This window comes from Parambassis ranga, chromosome 3 (genome assembly GCF_900634625.1).
Source record: "Parambassis ranga chromosome 3, fParRan2.1, whole genome shotgun sequence".
In the NCBI taxonomy this organism is placed as follows: domain Eukaryota; kingdom Metazoa; phylum Chordata; class Actinopteri; family Ambassidae; genus Parambassis; species Parambassis ranga.
Genome location: NC_041024.1, coordinates 10,808,492 through 10,833,319, shown reverse-complemented (window position 1 = coordinate 10,833,319; position 24,828 = coordinate 10,808,492). Strand labels below are relative to the sequence as shown.

The window sequence follows — 24,828 nt, the reverse complement described above, 5'->3', positions numbered from 1 at the left end:
TCCACATTATGAGACCTGAAATCAGTTTATTTTAATGTAATTAATTAAGTTTCAGTTTGAGTGGGACTTTAGGTTTTAGACTTTGTAGCTGGGATTTCCACCGAGTAACTCATTCACTATCACTTTTGTTTTCAATCAATACACAGCATTACCATTGCTTCGTGATCAAGAGCTCATTAGGAAAACCTACATTTTTTGTTGTTGAGTAAGCTGACTTTATGATATTTATATCCTCAGGAAATTCCAGGGTTGGAAAAATAACATCACAGGGGATCCACAGGTACAGTAAAACTGTTATTTTGAAGTTTAAACACTTAGTATGTGACTGTCTTGTGACAGAGGGGATTCCACAGGTAACTAAATTATTTTAAATAACTAAATATATAAATCATTTATGGTCACAGCAACAAATAATGAGGCTGATCAAACATGGGGAAACCACCCAAACCAATGTACACAGGGTCTGGTGTTTTGAACTTCAACTTTGAACTTTAAGAAATTAAAGGACTTTAAAAAAAGACACAAACACAAACAGACCAGACCAGCTAGGCTTTTGGAGGGGTGCACCAACCCCAGGAGTTGAAGTTCTTCTCATAGCCAGCAGGGGGCAGAGAATGGCGCTGTCACTGAAGCGTGTCCTGGGGTCCAGGACAGGACAGGGTTGCGCAACTGAGGAATATCCTATCTTCAACATGGATAGGTGTTTTCCAGCATTTACAAATCTCAGGACCCGCCTTATGTGAGAACAGTATAAAAGAGGAGCAGAGTCCTCATTGACAACATGTTCCGTGATCTCTAAACCCTGTAAGGACAGCAAAGTAAGTTTACTTTGTCATTTTGTGATGGAACCAGAATAGTATTCTGTATGTGTGTGTGCCATATGTCTCTTATAAATGTGTATTTCTCTTCATTTCAGACATCCAGCTGACAGCCATGAAGACTCTTCTGGCAGGAATAGTTCTGGTTCTGGTTGTACAAACCAATGCTCAGTGGTACAATTTTCCTCGTGAAGCTTATCAAGGTTAGAAACATGTCTTCAAAAGACCCTGAATGCTCTCATTATTAGCTTCTAACTAAATCTTGTCTATTCTTCAGGAGCTGGTGATATGTGGAGAGCCTACAGTGACATGAGGGAAGCCAACTTTATAAATTCAGACAAATACTTTCATGCCAGAGGAAACTATGATGCTGCACAGAGAGGAGAAGGAGGCAAATGGGCTGCTGAGGTCATCAGGTGAGGAGCAAAGAACAACTTACTCAAACTGCTACATGTTCCTGCAGTAGGTTTAAAGAGTAGACTCATGGTCTGTTTGCTGCTTCAGTAATGCCAGAGAGGGATGGCAGGGATCCTCGGGTCGAGGTGCTGAGGACACTGCTGCTGATCAGGAGGCAAACCATTGGGGACGAAACGGAGGAGATCCCAGCAGATACAGGCCAGCAGGTCTTCCAGACAAGTACTGAAGAGAAAAACTATTGATCTGATCTTATCTGATGAAGACATTAAATAAACTATGACAGCATCAATATTTACCACTTTGTGGCTGCAGGCTCTCTTTGTTTCACCTCTTTAAACAAATAACCAAATAAAAATGGTGATCTGAGACAAATAATGAATTCAACAGTCAATAAGTTTTGAGATGAAAATCAAATACAGACATCACCATGTTGTAATAACAGCTATATACATTTATTGGAAATTATGTTTAACTTTATTAGAATCCCTTACAAAGTCACTCTCAAAAAAGCTACTGAGGATTATTGAATAAACACAAAATTACTGAACTGTACTGAAACATCATAAAGAAAAGGGGGATATATACATTCAGCTGCCACATGGTGGCAGTGCTGGCCTCCAGCTCAAATCTGAGCTTTTCTGTTATGTGCAGGCTTCACTTTTATGTTTGCTTTATTTTATGTGAAAGTAAAGGAGGCTTTTTTAAATGTCAACATAGGAAAGCTAATAAAGTACATGTGTGGTTGATTTTTAAATGAATTTTAAAATCACAATAATAGGCTAAATAGCTTTTGGTAAAGCTGTGTAATACAAAACACTAAAGTCTGAAATGTGTTTTTTTTCTTTCCTTTCTTTTATTTTATGTGAAAGTGAATCCGGACTTTTTGCCTTTATAATGCAGCACGTCCACGCGTGTACTTGGTCACACTTGGTTGCACATGTCACGCAGCTGCTGTCATTGTCCTAATCAGGCAGATGAGATGAGTGAAATCCCCCGTGTAGGTGGAGGCTGTGCTGGGGACATAAACATGTTGGACTTCCTTTTCTGAGGCGCTGCTGGTCTGTTCGGGTGGAGTGTTTGTCTCGTGGAAGGCGGTACAGCCTATTTACAGAGCGGACGACTGCAGTGGGCTCGTTTTTTATATTATACTCGTTCCGGGGCGCCGTTGTGCTCCGTACGCTCTCTGTCGGTGAGACACACACAGTGATGCTCGACCTGCCAGCTCCATCCTTCACAAATCCGAAACGGAGGTGACTTGAACGGCATATGACATTCTCCAGGTAAGATGCTGCTTTGTTATTACATCGATAGAAGTCTAATGAGCACCGCCGCGCTCTGCGGATCGAGGCTGAGCATCGCCTTCCTCCCAGGTACCGGAGGAGGACGCTGGATGCTGAGCGTCGGTCAGCCCGTGCGTGTGCCCTCAGCATCAGTGTTCAGAACAGGGCGGCGAGCTTTCGCTTCAGAAACAGTTTGCTGTATTATTCGGACGGGGTGTATTCATGGGGAACTCAGTTAAAAAGATGGAGCCGCCTCTGGAAGCCGGTTCACACCTAATGCTCCAATTCCATGATTCATCCATCTGCAGCCGAGTCTACGCCTAACATTATCGATTGTAGTTTTATCGCGAATAGGCCTTTGGTTTCTTATGAAGAAAGAAGGTCATTATGTTTTTATATGTCCTCAATGGCCCACATGTTTTCCAGCATCCTTTGACTACCTCACGCGTGTGGAGAGGTTCTCTTTGTGATCATTCAACCAAGATATGCGCTCATCTTCTCTGAAAAACACCAGAGTTGGTCATTCAGTTCATCCCTGTGAGGAAATGAACTTTAAAGCAGTGGGACACACAGCTCCCCTGCACCTTCATTTCAGCAGCCACTGCCTAAAATCAAGTTCCTAAAAGCTGTGTAAGGCTTGCGTGTGTATTTGTGTATCCTTTTAGCCTCAGCTACAGGGGTGGACACTTGCTGACAGACACTGTGTGTCTGGCTCTTTATTGTTCAGAGGCAGCAGTGGACAACAGGGTGTGCTTTGTATCATACAGTGTTACGTCCTTACAGCATCTGTGCTCATCCAGTCATGCAGAATGCCTTTCAGTAGCCATTGTCCATTCCTATGACTTAAGACTGATTTTTGTTTTCTGAATAATAGCCCGCAGTGGGAAACTCGATGCCATTAAGAGGCTATAGGGTTTGTTGTGATTAAATGGAACTTAAACCTTTACTTCTCCAACTGAATATTTGGTTGCAGCAGTTCTCCACAATGCAGTCAGGTTGGATCAATTTACCCCAGCAGAAAAGCATCATTACCAAATAAAACGGAATCAACAGTAAACATTTGGATACAGGCATTTATTAGTATGTCATCACCTTTGGACGCTACAAAAACACCACAAAAACTCACCTGCAGCTGCTGGTAATTTTTCGCAGCATGCTGCTTGATTGCTTCTTATTATTTTGTAATTTCGCAATTCTTGAGATTCTTTCAATCTAATACATCACATAATCAGACATGTTATCTCTCTTCAGTGTGAATTTGAGTGTTACTCAGGGGCAGGTGGTATCATGGAGGGGAGAGATGCTAAATTGTGTGGCAATCAATCAATGAATCAATAAATAAATAAAACTGATTTAGCTATAAAGGTTGGGAGTGGACAGCAGACAGAAAGGACAGACAGAAAAGATGCTGTGCTGCAGCTTAGGATGAGACTGATGAGCACAGACGGAGCAGAGAAAGGACCAAGTCCAGGGCCTCATGAGAGCCATGACACAAACCTAGAAGGATGCACTCAGCATGCTGACTAGTGTTGTGTTTGAAGAGGGTCTCACAGTCGTCACACACATTTTATAGATCAGTCTTCAGTCTCTCGACCTTTCCTTTTTTGTCTCACCCTGGCTGCAGCCTGATACAGTTTGCTGTGTAGCACCTGCACTGAAGGACAAACACCCCTCCTGCAGCCTGCTGGGATCTTATTCATGCTGCAGTTGCAGGATATGAGATTGGACTCTGAGCGAGGACTCTAGTGCACAAATAATGAAAGATAATGAGTATTTGGGAATCTGTGACTAAATCATTAGCCTATGAAGTTCAAACAAACAAAACACAAATATCATTTCAGTAGAAATGAGTCTGAGTTTGTGGATGTCAGTGCCACGGGGAAAAACCGTTATGAATTATATAACATGTGCGATAGCTTCTTAAAAGCGCTGCTCTGTAAGCTATGGATTTCACAAGCATTTACATTTTGTACTCGTGTGGGTGGAGGTACAATAACAAACTATTATGGCCTTCAGCGCAAACAAATGATTTCAAGAATATTCTTCAAGAAACTGTAGATATTACTGTAAGGTGGGCGTTGATTTTTCATAAAATTGTTAGAAAGGCAATTGAAACCATGATTTATGATGAAGACAAGTGACGTGAGCAATTAGGTCCAACATCACACATGGCTGTTTGTGTGTTAGCTAGTAAACGGAGAGGTGCTGAGGAATTACAGATGCAGGATAGATATGTTTGAGGTTGCTTAATTCACAGGAAATTAAAGTAAACAGAACTTGTGTTCAAAATAAGGATGCTGTTAAAAAGAAATTGCACAACCATACCACACTGCTGTCATATTATTCTAGTATCAGTAATTCAATTATTCAGCATCAATGGAGGCTTTGTCTCCAGATGAGATCATCACTGCTGCTCACTGTTGTACAGTATAGGTCTCAGAGTTTGCAGATTTAGCGTCATTACAACACTGATTATGTGTGGAAATAAACAGGGTGTAACCTCCATGTTGCCTGCACTCAGAGTTTTGCTCTTCATTTACCAGTGCCTTAAAAGTAGGACATTTTATTTGCATTTACATCATAGGGTGAATGTTTAAATGCTGGACTCACTCGTCTTAAGTACAGAAAACCCTTCAGGGGATTACATTTATTAGGGGTGGAGCGGTTCACAAAATCCACGGTCACGGTTTTCAGTTCGGTTCTTTTTTTTAACACTGTGGAAACACCATAGATCAGCATAAAATATATAAACTAACTAAATAGCTGGATGTAATTTATCTTATTTGCACGGCAGCATGTCATGTCTGTCTCTGAATGGTTGTGCATTTACAATACACCACTGCTGTCTGCACACAGAGGCCCAATGCATGTACACACAGACACAGGTGAACACATGTTGTTTTGCTCATCATTGCTAATGACATGCTTATTGGATAGACTGAACTCCATGGACTATGCTAAGCTAAGCTAAGATAAGCTAACAGTATTGATGCCTGGATTTTAAAAAAAAATGTTGCCATTGAAATACGCTATTTACATCCTGCTCTGTAAGACATGACGGGACCAGCGGCAGCTTTGCGCATGATTGGATGCAGAGTGGTGTGGGTCTCCTCTCTGCTCTGACTGCAGCTGAGACTGACCGCCTGTGAGTGCTTTGGAGTAGGGGAGGAGCTTATGGTTGCACCCGCTGCTCATTGAGGACAGTAACTGCAGATCAATGCATGTTTTCATATCAGTCTCCACAAGTCACCAGAGAAAGTCACTAGAGTCATCACCGCCGGCTGGTGAGGTACAGCACTGCAGTAGCTGTGTGGAGCTCATACCCTGCCATCCTTTGTTACTTTTTGCCACTGTCAGGGATTAGCGGCAGCTTCCTCTGTCAAGTAGCACTTATTTCAAATATCTCTTTAAAATGAGTCATCAAGTATCTGAGTGTTTTTTTTCCAGAATCTGATTGCTGATCACTCTGACTCAGATGCTGATGCAGATAAAGTCTACACAGTCTCGACTATCAATTAAAATATCAATGTAAGAGGATTGTGTAGCCTTGGCAGAGATACATGCTCTGTAGTTTTATTTTGCTTCAAGTAGATTAAAATATAGGCCGAACTTTTTCGTGGCCAGCACGAGTGGTCGATAGTGAGAACAGAACTAAAGCTGACAGGCATTTCTGCAAGCACTGTTTTTAAAATATGCTGAACCTTTCTGTCCTTTCTGGTTGTGTTTCCTGGGGTAATTTCAAATAGCTCTGTAACCTAATATATCTACAGAGTGCGTAGCTCCAGTGGCTGTTCTGTTTGCATAGTAAGGACTTTAATCTTCTGGTTTTCAGCTTGCCTGCAGCTTTTTTTTTTCGGTTTAGTTTGTCCTCGGAGTTTAGAGACTAATCACAATTCAGTGTTTATAAATCACAGGGGTGTTCTGGTTCACATAGGGGCTTGATTTACAGCATCAAAACTTAGTCATAGCTAAGGGCTGACTCATCCTTAGGATGATCATATACTAAAGTATCTGCATGTTGCATCAAAGTTGTCCTTTTGTATTCAGTGATGATGGAATAATGTACGAATGGCACGCTAGATTCATATCTTTGAAAGCTTGAGCGATCTGTGCCTTTTAAAAGTGTCTGTGGCCAAGTATTATCTGATGTGGGATATAATTCTCTACGCTTTAAATGGCAGCATGTGTAACATGAAAGTTTGCTGTCTGCTAAGAAAGCATGGATATCCTAAAAGAGTGGGGTCAGCCCTTGTTGTCCAGACATCGTTGCAGTATCACACACATGAATATGACAGGCGTGTCAGTGTTACTCTGGCTGTTTTGACAGCGCTGTCTCATTCAATTTCTGTTTTTCCTTGAAAGTGTGATTTGTGTTTCTGCCTCTGCCATACTGTTTTTGTTGTTGTTGTCATTTTAAACTAGACATCTATGATTTTACAGACTGACCTACAGCACAGTATCTTTCATTGACTACCAGCCAGGCATTATTAGTCCTAATGAAGTGATAAGATTTATTATTGTTTGTTACCGACAGGTAAAAAAAAAAATGCAGAAATCCAGGTCACATTCTGTGGTTCAGTCAGGCACGATGAGCAGAGACATTTTTCGGTTTCATTGTGTGTGACAGTTCTTAAAATGTGAGGCAGTCTTTGAACTGTTTCATTATTTTTCTCTCTGTGGACAAGAACCTCAGGAGCTCTGTGGAGCTTCATTTGGTATATAGATAGCATGCAAAATCAGTTTCTATTCAAAGAGTAAGAGAGAAGATCCCCTCCAGTGCTCAGAAAATAGCAAGCCAACATCTGAAAGCAATAAAACATGTTTTTCTGTGTAAGTGAGATGAATCTTTTTCTGCTTCTGCTGTCAAAACTGTCAGAAAAGTCCAGAATGCTTTACTCGTTTTCTTTTCATTGTTCAGCACATCAGTGGCCCACACTGTAAAGCAATCAATTTTAAGACAGAGGCTTGTCGAGGCCTGAAGAGGTTTGCTAGATGTTGCAGGGCAACAGAGTGTGTTGTTTACACTTTCCTGAGCGTTCAAATGACACTATGCTGAGTCAAGTGTGAACACCAAGGGCACATCGCCGCTATAGCGTCGGCAGAGCAGACAGGTGTAGCCTTTCTGCTACATTTTAAACCTACATAAATAACTACCCTAAGTAAACACCAGAAAAATGGCCCTTCCACCCAGATGTTTACATCACAGTAGGAGGATCCACTGTTGTAACATGGCAGATGTGTATATCATAATGTGTAATTCACTTTATCTTACTCAAGACCAAAGAGTTGAGGTATGCACTTTATGAAGTGTGTTCCTCCATCTTATGCTCCAGTTAAAGTTAAGAATGAGTCTGTTATATAGCTTGAAGTAGAGAGATTCTTTTTTTTTCTCCTAGAATCCGTGAGGTGATACATGCACATCATTTCACCTCTCTTTATGGAATTAGCATGTAAATGAGTCCAAATCAGTTTCACACTCTGTGACTAAATCAGGTCACATTGGGAGGAGAGCAAAATGGCAAAGAAAGGCGAAAAAAAAAGAACGAAAGAAACCTTTCTCCCACAGTGCTCAGCGAAAGAGAAACCCATTCATAGCTGCATTAATCATGGGTGGCACTAAAGAATGGCTCTGAGGCGCAGAGAGAGCGAGAGAGAGAGAGAGATGGAGAAAGAGAAGCATTGAACGGCCTTATTCCTTAACTGGATCTGTTTGAATGCCGGCTGTCTGCTTTCCTCTTAGAGTTCTATCTCCTGACGTTGGTCAGTGTGTAAATATCTGTTCACTGTAACTATGGTACAGTCATTTTGACTCATGCTAACATCTTTACTCTTTTTAACTCAGGCACACCGTCATACGTAGACAGAAGAGGTAGATCACCAATGATTTATATATATGCTTATAAAAATGCACATCAAGGTTCTAGATCTTGACCTCCTCATTTTACCTTTATTTTCAGTCACTGAACCTTTGCAGTTAACTGAACCTATAAGCAGACATAACAGTGTCAACTGGCAGGTCTATCAGTGATTAAACATACTTCTATCTATGTAAAAAATCAACAAGAGATAATGGGTCAAATGATTTAGCTTCGGAGCTCATTGTATTTCCAGTGTAGTAGTGGATGGAGCCAAACATTTATATTGATCTCTGGTAGGACATCACAGTGCTCGGACATAAAAATATAATTTAATATAGCAGCAGTCCAGGGCACAGAGCCAGAGTGTATCCACCAAAATAGACTGTTCACAGATACAGTGAGGACATGCCACAGCATAAACTGTAGCTGATGCATGATGGGATCATAAGGAGGCACGGGAATTTATATACTCACTGCACCACTTGTGCAGAAATGGAGGAGAGCTCTTAAGTCTAATCGTGCATTTTTAAGAGTCAATTTCTTATCTCACCTACTTCCTCAGAATCAAATATGTCAGGACACACAGCAGACTGCACTGCTTTTAGTTACACCTTCAGGCTTGACCTTGAGTCGACATCTAAAAGCATTATGTTCTTTAGAAAATTGTTCATCTTTGGTTTGTCTTTGCTAACCTGTAGCTTGTGAGCACATGTTTACAAGAGCTTTATAGATTATAGTGCCAATCGTCTCTTAATCCTCTCGCAGCATTTGCCTTTTAACAGAAGTGTTTTCTCTTCAATAGACCTGTATGGTTGTGTTGCGTTTTACCTTCCCTCCTGCTGTGCTGTGAGTCATGAGATGACTCCTCTTCCTCAGTATGCTGTCATTTGTGTCATCACTTTGGCTTAAGATGCATTTACAGAGCCAGCTCCTCAGCTCAGCTACTGCTTTTGTTTGAGGGGCAGCATAACATTAGCATTTAGATGTGCAGAGAGCCTCACCTGCTGCTGTCATTGTTGCAGTATATGCAGACAAAACACACACCTAGTAAATCTATTTTGTTTGTGAGAGATTGCTGCCATTTGATGTTGCAATACCATCTATAAGACACAGAGGTAAATTTATTTCTATAATACAGCACAGTGTTATTATTCAAGCCAATGAATTGGACTGAATCTGGAATTGCTTTGCAGCACGAGCCTCTGGGACATTGTTTCCATAGCATGGCATGTTTGTTGACTGACAGCACAGATGATCGTTCATCATTTATGTGATAAAGCTGAAGGAATACAACCAGATGTTTGTTTTATCTGCAGCAGGTCGCTCGGAAAGGCCGATGCAGATAAAAAACATAAATAACAAAAAGGGGGAAGGAAAAAAGAAAGAAGTGATCAGGGAGCACAGGTGAGACATAAAACAGAACATTTAATCATTTTATAACCTTTTATATATATTATTAGGTTTTTTAGTGCTTTTCAGTGCTGATAAATATTCACTAATGGCAATATTTTACCCTAAATGTATTAGCATATATGCTTTACTGTTCACAGATTCAGCATATTCGTCTGTTCCACTGTGTTGCTATGTATAGGGCATCGTTTTGCTACCACTACTCACTCACCTTCTGGGCCAAAGTATTGAAGCTGGAAGGATCTTACAACACTTTAGCAATGTCAAAAAGGAACTTCTGACAGAATGTGCTTTCTATTTCTGGGCCTTTTCTGTTGTGAGCTGCTCTACAGATCTGAGGTCAAACATGGATGATGTAACAATACATCAGGATATTACTACAGCAGCTTCGAGAGAGAGGTTTTTTAAGAAATACTGAGCGTGTGTGTTTTCAGCAATTTTTGTTTCTGGTGAAGATATTTAATTAATCAATATGAAAACCAGTCTTCTGCCGTTAGTGGATGAATAAAACTTAACCACAATAAACTTAAATGTTTTGGTATTAATCTTTGCATTTATTGGCAGCATATTTCACTGACTCACTAAAGAGAATGTGAGCCGCAGTAAAAGTGGAATAGAAAACTTTTTTTCTCAAGTTTGACAGCTGAGTTCTGCACTTACTTGGGTCAATAAACCTGCCAAGTATGAAGTCAATCGGAGAACAGTTGTCAAAAAAAGACAGACAGACAGAGTAGATTCTTTGCTTTACAGAAACGGAACACTATGATTGGCTGTTGCCAAACATCTTGTAGAAAGGTGCAGAACATACAAACTAAAAGGCTGCAGTGTCTCCAGGCCAACAAGGAACTAATTTCCCCAAAAGTGTAATGTTTCTAATTTGGGAAACATTACTGGAAACTGGGACTAGGAAACTAGGAAAAATTACTTAGAGAAAGTCATCCATGCTTTTATAACTCTCTCTCGCTTAGACTACTGTAACTCCCTGTACATTGGAATTGGACAGTCAGAGCTTCACCGTCTGCAGCTGGTCCAAAGCGGCTCGCCTTCTCACCGGGACAAAAAAGCGCGAGCACATCACGCCAGTGCTTTCCTCACTTCACTGGCTACAGGTGAAGCACGGAATTGATTTTAAGATTCCTTTATTCGTTTTTAAGTGCTTGCATGGGCTGGCATCGGCCCTCCAGAGCTCTATAGGTCTGCTAACCAAATGGCTCTGGAGGTCCCCTGATCTCTTTTAAAAACTAGAGGTGAACGGGCCTTCTCAGTCATGGCTCCCACTCTGTGGAATGCTCTGCCTCTAGCTGTGCGGTCAGCAAATGGCCTCACCACTTTTAAATCTCTACTTAAGACTCATTTGTTTACCTTGGCCTTTGCCTGAGTATTGGCAGCTCTTGGGGATTTTATGTTTCATGATTGTATCTTTGTTTTATTGTATTTTGCTGCACTTTATCTCTTTTATGTATTTTATTAGTTTGAGTTTATTTTATGTATTTTAATGTTAAGCACTTGGGTGATGCCCTTATAAATGTGCTATATAAATAAAACTGACATTGACATTGAAAAATGTACTCAATCTATCACAACAACTGAACAACTGAACAGGAAAGAACAGCATATGGACAATGCTGCTGCATCTCTGAACATGGAGTGCAGTAATCTAACTGCTGAAGCGTCAAAGACTTTCTGATTTCAGTTCAGAAGGCATTTCAAAAGGTCAAAACAGGGGCTCAGTGCTTAAGCAATAAAAAAACAAAACAGTGTGTTGTTGGAGCCTGTTGTGCTGACCTCTCAGGCTTATGTGAGTTGAGGTTAGCTGAAGCATATTAATAAGAGAATTAATAGAGCTGGGTTTGAACTGGAGAGATAATACATTTGAAATACGTTCTCATTTGCTGTGAAGTTATATAGAATATAAGGAGCATTTTATATGTTGAGATTGTTATAGCTGACATGTTTTCTCCTAACACTGTCTGCTGAGCAGCACTGTGCACAAAGCTGCACATCAGGGCATCTTAACTGGATTGTTTTCAGCCTGCAGTTTGCTTATCGGTGCTCTACCTTTTAAAGCTTTCACAGTTCATCCTGTTTTCCATCTTTAGGTGCCTTAGGTCTGCAATTCAGAAGAAAGAACGCCTAGCTGTAGCTGTGGGACAGAAGGTTATGGCAGCAAGGCAGTGAGCAACCTTGTAAAATGTTGAGGAGGTGTTTAGGCCTTGCAGGGAACAGCTTATGTGAGACATCCAAGTGAACAACAGGGTAAGGCTTCACCTGTCATGAGTGAGCAGGAGGGGGCAGTGGGTGGAGATCAATGAGGATGGATTTCCTGCTGGAGATGGGATCTGATGAGCTGAGTACAACTGTTTTCTACAACCGTCAGCTTGTTTTTGTCTGCGTTTGGTTGTATGCAAACATATAGTTATCCCTAACATAATATAATATACTTCCTTCCTAGAATGTATTTGACAGTTTTGAATATCTGAATAATTAATTTATCAATTCCTGTGGGGAGTTTTCAAGAAAAGAGTCCCGATTAGTGGTGATGTGGCAATGCATGAAATGTTCTTTCTGCTGCTGCCGTTGTGTGTTATTGTTTAGTAGATAACAGTTTGCGGTCCTATTTTTTTATTGTTATACTGAGCCTACATTTGAATGAATACATTTTCTAACATGTCTGTACAAAAAAAAATGAGTATGCCCCTTTTATTTTGCAGATAATTACACAAAACAGCAATCATTATCATCACTTTTTTGAGAATGAACTCATTTCCATTTTTATAGCATGTTATGAGGCTGGAAGAATTAGGCGCAGTCTCATAATCTGCCCCTGGACCCACAAATTGCAGTTTTTGTTCTGTCACATGTGAACGTGCCCTCTAATTTGCCCATCTAAGTTTTGGGTTGTATGCTTACAGTCAATTATTACACTACAGAAACAATGTACAACGATTAGCCAAGATGGATCAACAGCATTTGGGAAAATGTAGAAACAAGGCAGCAATAGAAAGAAACATTTATATTTGTATGTTAATATTTAGACCAGCATACAGACTCTAAAAGGGCAGTCTTTCATACTGTGTTTGGAATAAAAAGGTGCTATAGGAATGACAATAAATTCAGATTCATAAACTACAGCTGACTCTTATTACTAAAGACTTTTTTTAGATGGGTCCAAAGTGTGGTCTGCTGAGTGTTCTGTCTTGAATACTGCAGTGTGCTGCAGTATGAATTGGACTTGAGGGACCAATACAAGCCTCAGGGCTGTGTGCAAGTAGGAGGAGAGTCATAATGAACTACAGCAGTGTTTCAATGAGACCGTCATTGTGCTGAAAATATTGACAGTAAAAACTATGGACAGAGCTTCTGTGACATCACCCGTTTGTGTCTGAAGAGCTGTTTTGAGGCTCGGTTGGAGGCTCCAGGACGCTCCGACCATGTTGGCAGCATCACAGACCACCAAAACTCCAAATACAGACAAAGAGGGGGAGCATGAGCAGAGTTTAGGGGGTGGGTGATCGCGGATGCAGGAAACTTGCGCTGTGATACAGCAACCGCCTGTTACTCAAAGTGGTAATGCCCGTAATTATGCGTAATTTTAAGTCTGAATATAATTAAAATGAGTTGGTTATAAAAAAAAGAATTCACCCCCCCCCGTACAGCTGACATGTAGAGAACACTTAAGGTTAAGAGTCATTGTTTCAGTCTATGAAAGTCATTGAAAGACAATGCAGTGTCTTAACAAGCAGGGAATAAATGTATGCTGCCACTGACAATGCAAAACAAAAAAATTACTTCTCCGTTTCAAATTGGAGAAGTCAGCACCTAAGTTGCCGTTCTGTCACAGCAGCTTTGTCAGTTGTAACATACTCAGGTATTGCTCATCTCTTCTTCTGTTTATCTACTGAACATTGAATGTCTCTGGGAATGAGTCAGCGGGTTCTCATTTGCCATTCAAAAGACTACTTTAGGATCTTTAAAGTCTCAGCTCAACCTGAGAACCTCAAAGAATACGAGTGGGAATGAGTTAGGAAGCAAATTTTTAGAAGCTGTCATTTTCATTACTGATTACTGCACAGCCAGGAGTACATCTCTAGATATAGTTTTTGCTACTCTCTGTGTATCACATCTATGTCTGTCTTGGCCTGCTTACACTAACTGCAACTAAAACTGCAAAGTGTGAACAACCATATTATTGCTTTCACAAAGGGGACATGTGACTTTCTGAAATCTTGACCAGGCACTTTAAAGTAGCCTTAAATCTGTCTCTGCCAAGTTATAAGTGCTGGAGGTGGGCACTAAAAAAAAAAGATCAAATTATATGTTTTATTACATTATATTTTCATGTCCAAATTTACAGGTGAAATAAACAGCCTGTTACCATGATGGTTCAAAAGTATTAGGCTTAGAGTTATAGAGGGTATGCATAGGCATCACTTTTCCACCAGAGCAGACAATTATCTGCTTGAATTGACAGGAGTTGAACTAGACGCTCCTAGATCAATACTTACCAAAAAGCAGTGGTCCATGAACATTAATGTGGCCAGGAATTGGGTTTGTGGACACCGATACATACCAGGAAATACATAAAGCAAAGACTGAAGGCGTACAAAAGCCTTGGTACATAGTTTGGAGATATAAATACAAATGCACTGTCACAAGTAATGCATATACATTTATTTGAGTGTATCATTACTTAGAATGTATGTCTTGTGTATTATTACACAACAATGACACTTAAGCTCTTTTCCACTTGATGGGTATAACTGCCGCCTCCTGTGACATCACATGCATAGCCCCTATATCCAAAGTAAAGGCCTGTTATTTTAATCATGCTGCAATAATGCCGACAGCTATTCCTCCTACATAGAATTTGAGAGCTGCAGAAAATCTCTCATGGAGATGCCATGGAAGATTAACCAAGCTTTATCTTCAGTCAAGGTCAGAGAGAAGATTAACCAGTATTTAAGAAATCTACGCAGCTAAATTGATGCATGATATGAGTGTCTCATAGATATACTATTTTGTATGAAAACTGTGTGGAAAAACTGTCAGATTAAACCCAGGTTTCTGCTATAGCCTACACAATGTCACTCTTTGGCCAGTATACCCCAACAATCCTATTTGTTATTATCATACCTCTGTACTAGCCTGCACATCCAGACAGAAGAAAACCATCAAAGCTCAATCTTTGCAAATTGCATCTCTTTTATGTTGGTTGTCAGTTTGATGCCCACTTGTTCCCTTTGTGTGTTTAAGGACTTCATTAAGAACAAACGGCAGAGCTGCTCTGCCTACTTATATCAGTAAGTTATCTTTACTGTGCTTTGGCAGGTTGTTACAGTATGATGCTATACTGAAGACACTGAGGTGATGTCTTATAGAGCCACATGAGGCATGAAGTCCTTTTAAATTGGAGAGACAGTTTACAGTTGGCAACTGTGCACAGCCGTAGTTATATGATGATGATAGCACGTCCAGTGTTGTGCACTCAAACCTGAAGCAGGGCAGGGATACAGCAACAGGCTCCAGGGAGCTCCTTAACCTGTCTGGTTTTACAGGCAGTGAGTGGAGCAGTCAGGGAGAAGATGGAGAGGATGGAAAATATGAAGACAGGATGGTTAAGAAATGTTAGCTGTAGAGGTTAGAGAGGAGGCACATCATGGTAAACACTTCCTGTCTCCAGTGAGCAGGTTCAAAGAGTTTAAGCATTGTGTTTAGATTGAGTTGCATTGTATGATAAAACCAGCAGAGTTAGGAGGTCTTAGCAGGCTGTGTCACTCACTCCCTATTTTAGGGAGTTCAATGTAGGGCATTGTATAGTGAACACTACCACTGTCACTGCAAATTAAATGTGCCAGTCTCTACCGGCTAACCAAACTACACTGTTAGCAATTATAATTTGTGCCGTTATAGCCCAATAAACAGTATGTAAAATAAATGAATAAATAAAACAAACATGATGGTTCATCTTACATTTGTTAGATCAGATCATTATATTTGTAAGACAGGTAACGTTCTACTTGCCAGACCGTGCAATGCATGACGGTACATATAATGTAGTGACCATCAGTTGGACACTACTTTTCATGATGCATTGTGGGATACATTGAGGGCCCTATATTAGGGTCTAAAGATTCTCACTACACATTCGGGACATTACTTAGGGCCCTCTATAGGGAGTGTTTTTGGACACAGCCCTGTAGTTCAGAAGACGAGTTGGTCCAGTCTGCTCTGAAAATACATGGGTCAGTTCATGTGACACAAACTGGACAATGTGCCACCTTATTTATAAACTGTTCCTAGGGCCAAGTATAGAGTATCAGCAATAATGAGACCAGTTATTTTATTCCAGTGTTTTAGGCTCATACTGCCTTAACATTGATACTGATTGACTTTCACTAGTCCTTGTTGACAAACAGGTTTTCAGACAGAGCATACTCTTTACACAGTTCTAGTATTTTCATGCATCAGAGTCAAAATCCATTAACTGATATCACTTCTTTTTGTGTTTTGTTACGGCTGAGTGAAAAACAAACCGCTAACTAACACACAAGCCTGCACAAACACATACACGTGTGTACAAACACATATTAGATTTAATGTCACTTCAACAGTAATACAATCCTACTAGTTCACGTTAATGGTGGTGTTTTAAATTTTAGCATCCCCTGTGACATTATGGATATTAAATTGTGATAAATATTCACAGCCAGGATGACATGGAGAAGTCAAAGAGAAAAGGTTGAGGAAGCAGAGTTCACTGAAGAAGAAGAAGAAGGAGGTGGAGCGTCATAGAACAACCTGACTCAAAACACCGTGTACAGGCACGGAAGACCAAGATGCAAGATCAGTTGAGCAATTTAAAATGTTGTGAAGCTCTCAACCCTGCCTTTTCTCATCATTTATTAATCTTCTGCTAGAATATTCATCCACACTGGTACAGCACTATCCTCCTTGAGAGAGAGAAATTAATAGAGCTCTGTATCACCCTGACACTCAGCAGTGTATTACAGTCTTTGTTATTGTACTCAGAACATCGTCCATCATCAACCAACTTCTTTCATCCATTTCCACTTGTCTGCTTAGTTCATGTTTACTATTGGGTTTTGACCACATTCATCTCTGTAAAAGGATTAAAGAGCGACGGGCAGGCGGTTTGTTCTGGGTCTGAATGTTCCACAGTGACTCCATAACCACATTACTCACAACGGGCCTCGCAACCTTACTCACACTCCTGTAATCAGCCTCAAAATAGAGTTCCATCCATCTGCATGTCACTGATAGTATTCATGGGAAAATCCATTGATGTTGAGATTTATAAAAGGAGCTTCAGCAGAAGGCTAGTTTAAAGATGGATGCCTTTGCAGTTTGTGTTTGAGTCAGCCTGTACACTGCACTGCTGTGTGTTAGGTCTGTGCTTCACTTATTCTGATCAAATCCTTTTGAAGATGAAGGAAAGGACAAAGAATCATTAATGTGAAAACCGCTGCTGTGATAGAACACTCTGTGTTTGGATAACTGAGCTCCTAAGTCATGCAAAGAAATCAGTCACATCTGTCATCACATATGCTGTGTGAGGAATCAGCTCTACTTTTCATAGGGATTGCAATTATTATGCACCTTTTTGTCTGAATATATGTGGATCATAACAGCTTTAAAAGCTTTTTATGTGTAGGTCTTGGAATGATGATGCTAGGAATAACGTTATTTGGAATTCCTTTTAAAGTTAACATTTTTTGTACACTCTCATCTTGAACAGCGCTCACAGCAGGGCAGGGAGCATCACACTGTGACACTGTGAGAGGAAAGAAAACATGCTGACCTCATCTGTGTGGGACCAGAGCAATGACAAGACTGTTCTACAAGGGTGACGAACGTTTGTGAAAAGTCATAGCATATTGCATTGTTTTACAGTGTGTAAACAGAGACCAGTAAACGTGATTAATGTCTATCTAGGCACAGTGATAAAGCTGCTTTAATATGCCATTAGGGCATAATATAAAAAAATGCACAATAATCAACAACACTTATAGTCTGATGGTCAGATGCCAACAATCAGGGAGTGGACTACACACAGAGAAATGTCATTATCAAACAATTTTTTCATAGTACACCTAGATTTTTGCAGATATCCTCAGTTAGATATAAAATATGTTGAAATAGATGACACAAAATTCTAGATATGGACCTTAGTGTTACCAACTAGTTCTGATGCTGCTCCAGTCTAACACAAAAACACTCAACAGCACTGCAACATACTATCTATCTTTCAGGAAAGGTTCTTTTGAAAAGGTTCTGTGTTGGGGAGGGCACATCTCAATTCAGCTGATGATAACCTAAAACAACAAAAAAGATATCCGAGCTCTTCTCATCTCAACAGTCCGTTTAACACATCTAGAAACCGAACACAACAGAGCATGCAGAGTTTGCTAACACTAGCAGTGGGAGACAACAAAGGCCGACTTTGCAGCAAACAGAACAGAAGCTGCAAGACATAAAAGAGACAACCAGCAGTCATTAGAACTTAACTGTTAGCTTGTGTGTTGCTCCTGATGATCATCCATTGTTTGTTGTTGTCTGTAAAGGTTTTTTTCTAGTGTTGGTGTGAAGTATTAGCTTATTCCCAGTGAACACAGGTGAGCTGACCGGCCTACTGGGAGGAAGTGGGTGTGGTTAATAAGGTGGTGCAGACTGTGATGCTGAGGACACCTAGTGGGTGGAACCTGAGCTGTATTTATTGTAGTATTGGCCAAATGTGTGCATTTGCATTAAACTTGTCAGCATTATATTTTTTATCAATCTATTAATTCAATCAGCCATTCATGAGAGTTCCTGTAGAGGAGGACAGCAAATTTCCATCAGGAAAGGAGAGTTGGTTGCTGAATATTAAACAGCAAAGGCCGCATGATGTGCCCTCTTCCAAAGTCAGCGTAGAACCAAGAAGTGCTTTTAATTGTGTTATGATAATGTCAGTGCTTCATTCACTCTTGTAGGCAGATAAGAGAAGGTCAAAAACAGAACATTTAATTATTAACATTATTTGGACCGTCATGCTCAGAGAAAGCTCAGCAGGTGAACCTCCAGGTAAAAGACAGCTGTTTTTTTTTATCCACAACACAAAAACACTGACCCATAATAGTTTTCAGTGAGGAGGGAGGGTTTAGGTCTGCAGTGTTTTTTTTTTTAAGCAAAGACACCAGATACAGAGCGATGTGATGTAACAGGATTCAGATGAGAGATGTAATAATCCAGATTTCTGTCGTCATGGGATCAGCACTGCTGCTGTTGGCTCTGTTTTGGTCAGCCAGCCCTGCTGAGCCCTGTCAGGCCCTTCTCTGTCCTGTCCTCGCTGTCTCTAATGATTCCCTGGCTGCCTCCCCAGAGATGGTGAAAGTGGTACTCAGCACAGCACGGCGCAGCACAGCACGGCACAGCACAGCACGGCACAGCACAGGGGCAATGTATCTACAAGCTGCCATCTTTGCATTGATTTATTTCTCCTCTGGTCTGACCTTTCATGAAATAATAAAAGCATGACAGTTTCTTCAATGACCAATTTGTATATACTGATGGAACATAAACTTCATCAATGAAATTATAATCCCTGATATTTTGGAGAAGATGATGCTTGTACTACAGCAATGCATAACAATTCGGTTGTTATTTAAGCATTTAAAGCATGTGCCATTGCTTTAATGAAGGAGCCTTTAAAAATCAAATGGCAAATGTGTTTTTTGTGTATGTTGTGATCTGGCTTCATACCACATTGGGCACAACTCCCCTGATTGTGTCTCTTTAATGTGTTTGCTATTTGTTTTTATCATGGAAATCATCAACATAGTTTTCATGAACACGGTTATATACAGATAGCGTGTGTTCATATAGGAATTGACAGGCAGTTGTTTGGGTAATGAAATTGCTGGAAATGCTGCATAAGCTGGGGAACCACAACAAATGGCCAGCAGTATCCTGACTTTGTGTATCGCTTAATATCGTGGGGACTCCATGACTGCTTGTCAACGCTTTATTCCAAGCTTGCAGTATTTAGAGAAGGCCCAGCTGCTTTATCATTGTACTAGTCTTTGTTTCTGGTTTTCTAGGTTTAAGTGTGTTTGATAAGCGATTCACACGATGAACATGTCGGTGTTTACCATCTATTGTCCCCCTCTCTTTTAATTATGAATTTCAACATATTCTCAGTGATAGTGATGATAGAGAGATTTTAGTGAGCTGGCAGGATAAAATATTAATATACAATATTACTAATTTAAGTATTTTTTCTGAATAACTTCAAATGTGTGCCCTGTAGGTCAAAGTTGCTCAAAAAAAAACAAAAAAAAACTCATTTATCTGGGAGGCGAGCTTAAAAAAATCCAAATGTACAGCTATAAAGTAAACCCTATCTACTTAGCCTGTGGACCTCAGACTTTGCCTTGGCTGCAGCCCTGAATACTAAATGTGAACAGAAGCATGTTCTCCCACCTTGTCTAGGTATAACACTAAGCAGAGAGCCAGCCTCATTACCAAACCAAGGCACTGTTCCCGCTTGGCACAGTTTCCACTGAGCAATGTGAGATTTCCCCAAAGAAATCTAGGTTTAGCAAGGCATAATCTTAAAATAGCTTTGAATCATACATTATTACATAGCAGGCTTGCCTCCTCTGTCAGACTGCACTTGCTGCTGTGATTATTGTCTCCTTGTTTTCTCCAAGCTTCCACATCCTAAAAGATTCCCTTACCTCATTAACATAGCTTTAAAGTGGATGTGAGGAGACACAGATGGATTTTCTGTTTCTCAAAAGTAAATGCACTTTAAATAAAGACTTTGTAGATTATGCAACACACATGAATGGGTATAAGTTTTGAGGTTTAAATGTATAAAAGCACAGTTGCAGGGGAATACAGGAGACATACGAAGCTAAGCTGCTTGTGTGGCATGTGTGGAGGTGGCCAGATTTCCATCTTCCAGCCTGACTCCAGCCTGTGTGTGTCTCCCTTGGGTTCAGTAAAGCATTAAAGATGCTGAGAGGTGTGACACCCCACTGAAACTGCCAAAACTTCAGGAGGATTGATGTGACAACTTCACACATACAAGGACACACACATGTACACACGCCACAGACTGTCAGATGCACCAAACAAGAGATACTGTGTCAGCTGGCACACATTGTGATAGAGGCCTGAGACACGGCTATATGCACACACACAATATTGTGCACACACAGATAAGCAAAATGTCAGCACAACACGGGACCAGACTGATAATCGAAACCGAGTGTCTTTGTGTCTGTCCGCATGTCTTTTGTTCTACTGGGAGTGCTCCTGCTCCTCTGTGTGGCCGAGCAGTCGCTGCCTCAGTGATTAATCCTCAGGCTGTCGGGCTGGCCGGCAATGATACTGAAACCAAACAGAAAACACACAGACACAGAGCTTAATGGCACGCTCACATGGTTTCTTGCAGGATGTGCAGGCTTGCAGGTTGGGCTTACAAACTGAATGACTGCAAACACTGACGCTTTGGTATCCGCAGCAACAAGCATGCTTTCTTTTCAGTGAATATTCATGCATGTACCCTCAATGTATGCAGGGTGACTGATGGAGTGTGAGCTGTAGTTTATGTTCATCGGTGAGGAGTGAAAGCCGATGAATATTTCCCTCCTGTTTTCCCTCTGGGTGATTTTTGATTGACCAAACCCTGAAGTTATTTCATGTGCCTGCCACCGAACTATATCAGCAGGCCTGGCCGTTTCCGCTCAGTCTGTCTGTCTCTCAACAAGATAAGAGGATATTTTCCAGCCCAATATTGCTCACTCGTTTCCTCTGCTGTCATTGAATACAATGACCATCACCACATCCAATGAATATTATTAGCATTTTTTCTTAGGATTCTGTCAATGTGGCAGACAGCTTTGTGGGAGGGGAAGTACATGCTGTTTTCCGTTGCAGCTTGATATTTGAGCCGACTCCTGGAGAATAGAGTTGATACTGCGGTGTATTGTCCAGCCTAAATGCAATTATGAGGCAGCTGTCAGATGTCCGCTATCGCTAGTCATTAACAAGACGTCACCTGGCTCAGCAGTTTCAAGCTGTTCTGATTTGAAAGGACCTGACAGAGGTCAAGCGAGTGAAGACTGGTGAGGAATAACTGTGGCTGATTAAAAGTTGACAAAGAGTGAGGATTAGAGGTCTGAGGAGAGAGCTATCCCTCTAACTGACGGATCAGGTGGAGCTTTGTGTCAGCCAGGGAGCAATTCTCACCTTCATCTCTCCAGACTTTAAGTGACAATTCAGGAGGAGTGACAGGTCAGTGAAGGAGGCCAGACTGGGTTAGTGTTATTGTGAGTTCTGCTCTGTGCCTGTTGGCCAAGGTCTCTCATTCCACGATATTACTTTGTGGATTTACTCAATTATTTTGGCAACAAAGGCAGTCCTATTTTCCATTATCCAATAACAGAGTAGTATTACAGTGTACATAACCCAGACAGTAACATGTACATTCATGTAACCATCTGCCTGTTTGTTTGGGATTTTGGGAAGAAAAATGGTGGGTAAGCAGGCTGGAGGAACTAATCTGAGAGAGGACATGAACCCCAGTCTCCTGGGTAAAACTCTTAAATTTGGTTAATCTGCCCTACCACTTCTTATGCATCGCAATGTGATGAATTTGAATACATCATGCCTTTAAAGTGTCCTTTTTACATTTTAAAGGTCATTTTAAATTATCCATGACAAGCTTGCGTGACGCAGCACGTTATTACACAGGGAAGGTAAATAGTCCATAGTCAATAGTAAACAAATCCACCATTCTTTATTGCAGCTTTGTTTTTGCGTTTTTCTGAGCTAAGGCACAAAATGATGAGTTCTCTTTCAAACTATTATGAGTAGTGAATCTGTTCTCGTCTTCATGGCAAACTGAAGAAACAGCCATATATTTTCATTAGCTACATCTCCATAATCTTTATTATCTCCATCCTTTTCATTTGGCTGCTGGATTAATGTCCATTTATTTGGCTGTCATATTTCAGCCTGGATGAGGGGGGTGAGCAGTGTGGGAGAATTTCTCATTACATCCAAAACAAAATGTTTTTTTTTCCGCAGTGGTGGCAGACCCATCCATACATTTGAACTGTTTCACCCAAAGTTCACAGTTTTACATATTAAACTAAGTTAATGCCTTTTATCTGTCTTACACTCTCCCACTCAATCCTCTCATCAGTAACCAAGCCTGGTTGACAGCTTCAATTAAACCCTGTGAAATTGCCCTAGTATCTGTCTCCCTCTGGGGCCATTTAGCTGTGCTTAGCTCTCTGCAAGCTGGGCCTGTCGCCAGGCCATCTTTAGAGTGTTTCATGTTCTTTTCCCAAAATGTAGGCCGACTTAGCCATGCATGTTCTGTCTGACTGTCCCACAGACTGAGTTCTTTACATTGTCTGGGTGAATGCTGGGTTTGCTTGCATTGCATTTAGTGGTTATAAACAACACGTTTGATAAAGCATACTATATAGTGTAAACAAATCTATCTGTTAAGTCAAACACAAATTGATCAGTTTGACTTAGAGTCAGCAAAAAATGGAATCCCCTTGTGTCTTGTTTAAAATTGAACTAAACACTTTGAAGATTTAGCTGGATTAAATATTGTGCAATTACTCTCTTAGAGCATGTTTGTTTGCAGCTGCTGCCATGCTGTTCAGGAAAGTATGACATAAACAGTGGCACATCTCTACGAGTTCATAGAGATGATGGTAGCAGAAAATGGCAACTGTGCAACAGGAGCATTTTTCCTTATAAAATGTGTTTAATGTTATGAATTCACATGTTTCAAAATGATCTCTTTCTAACCCCTTATCATGTTTTTTAAAGTCTAACCTTTCAACCCCACAGTTCCCATTTTGGGAGCTTTTGCATTCACCCAACAATAAAAGCCACAAAATACTGCACTAACTAAGTAATGCAGTTTTTGCAGTGTTAGGAGAACTGGAAACTCAAATAAAGTCCGCCTTGTTGCATGTAAACCACATCCTCAACCTACCTCTAGGCTCCTTACTTATTATTTTGACTTGATATATATATGACTGCTTCACAGTCATATATATTTCTGTGTTCACATATCTGTCGGTATGGCTTGACAGTAATAACTATGATTAGACTGATCAAATTGAACACATACCTGCTGCCTCGGATGGCTGTAACAACAGTCATTGGTGTAAAAGCAATGCTGCACTCTTGCTTGCTTTGCTGTATTAATTCCATGGCAGAAAAGGACGGTAGAATAAAAGTACAGATGGGATCATTGAGTAACCACTGCATGCATCCTGATTGGCATAGATAATAACCTTATAGCATACAACACAGGAAAACACAAGTCTGAAAGGCTAACATGTCATTTTGTGCACATATAAAGCAAACAGCAACAATGTTCACCATCTGCATTAAACATGTTGCCATGACAATATCTGCAGAACTTCTATAGCCTGCTCAGCTTTTCTCAGATAAAACTTTACTATCCTATTTATTTGTAGTGCTGGTGATCCATTTGTTTATTTTCTTTCCCTTAAGTCTTGGATAGTATTTTACAAAACTGTGAATCTGTATGGATGTTTGTGTCCTTGTTGGCCTATCAAAAAGCACAAAGCCCATCTGTTGGAATCTTTCAGCCTTTATTTATTGTAGGAGGAGTGAATTTACTCAACACAGCTGACACCTAAAGTAATGCTGAATCCTATATTTATAAAACTGCTTTAAAAAAGAAGCTTTATTAGCACTGTGAATTGTTGAATAATGTGTGTGTGTGTGTATTTACAGAAGGGTTTATTTGATGATTGCTGGAGCCAGTCCTCCTCAAGAGAGTGAGCTGGAAAACAAAGAGTTGCCATGGTAACAGTCAAGGGTGAAGACGGAGGGTGTGTCTGTGGTGTTGTGCTTGAAGTGGCAAAATGGACATTGGCAGGCAGAATGGTGGGGGGGGGGGGCGGACGACGCGATCTGTGGTTCTCTGCCATTCCTGCTGCTCACCAAGTCTCTGCTTTCCTTCTCTTCCTGTCTCCCACA

At 40.6% G+C, this 24,828-nt stretch overlaps 2 protein-coding genes across 2 annotated transcripts in view; both read left to right on the top strand.

The window, feature by feature from the left end:
• Positions 1-763: 763 nt before the first annotated feature.
• saa (serum amyloid A) lies at positions 764-1,533 on the top strand. The gene is made up of 4 exons (XM_028402036.1): positions 764-818; positions 917-1,021; positions 1,096-1,234; positions 1,323-1,533. Exons 2-4 carry the CDS (start codon positions 934-936, stop codon positions 1,459-1,461), a joined length of 366 nt encoding a protein of 121 aa, XP_028257837.1. The 5' UTR covers positions 764-818; positions 917-933; the 3' UTR covers positions 1,462-1,533.
• Positions 1,534-2,357: 824 nt separating this feature from the next.
• apba2b (amyloid beta (A4) precursor protein-binding, family A, member 2b) overlaps positions 2,358-24,828 on the top strand; it is a 43,173-nt gene continuing 20,702 nt past the window's right edge. Inside the window, exon 1 of the mRNA XM_028401699.1 lies at positions 2,358-2,515. The gene's annotated coding sequence lies outside the window, so the exon portion shown is untranslated. The remainder of the gene's footprint in view (positions 2,516-24,828) is intronic.

Coding starts and splice junctions, on each gene's coding strand:
- saa (XM_028402036.1), top strand. CDS start 934: ATGAAGACTCTTCTGGCAGGAATAGTTCTGGTTCTGGTTGTACAAACC. Junction 1,022..1,095: donor TCCTCGTGAAGCTTATCAAG/GTTAGAAACATG, acceptor TCTATTCTTCAG/GAGCTGGTGATATGTGGAGA. Junction 1,235..1,322: donor TGGGCTGCTGAGGTCATCAG/GTGAGGAGCAAA, acceptor TTGCTGCTTCAG/TAATGCCAGAGAGGGATGGC.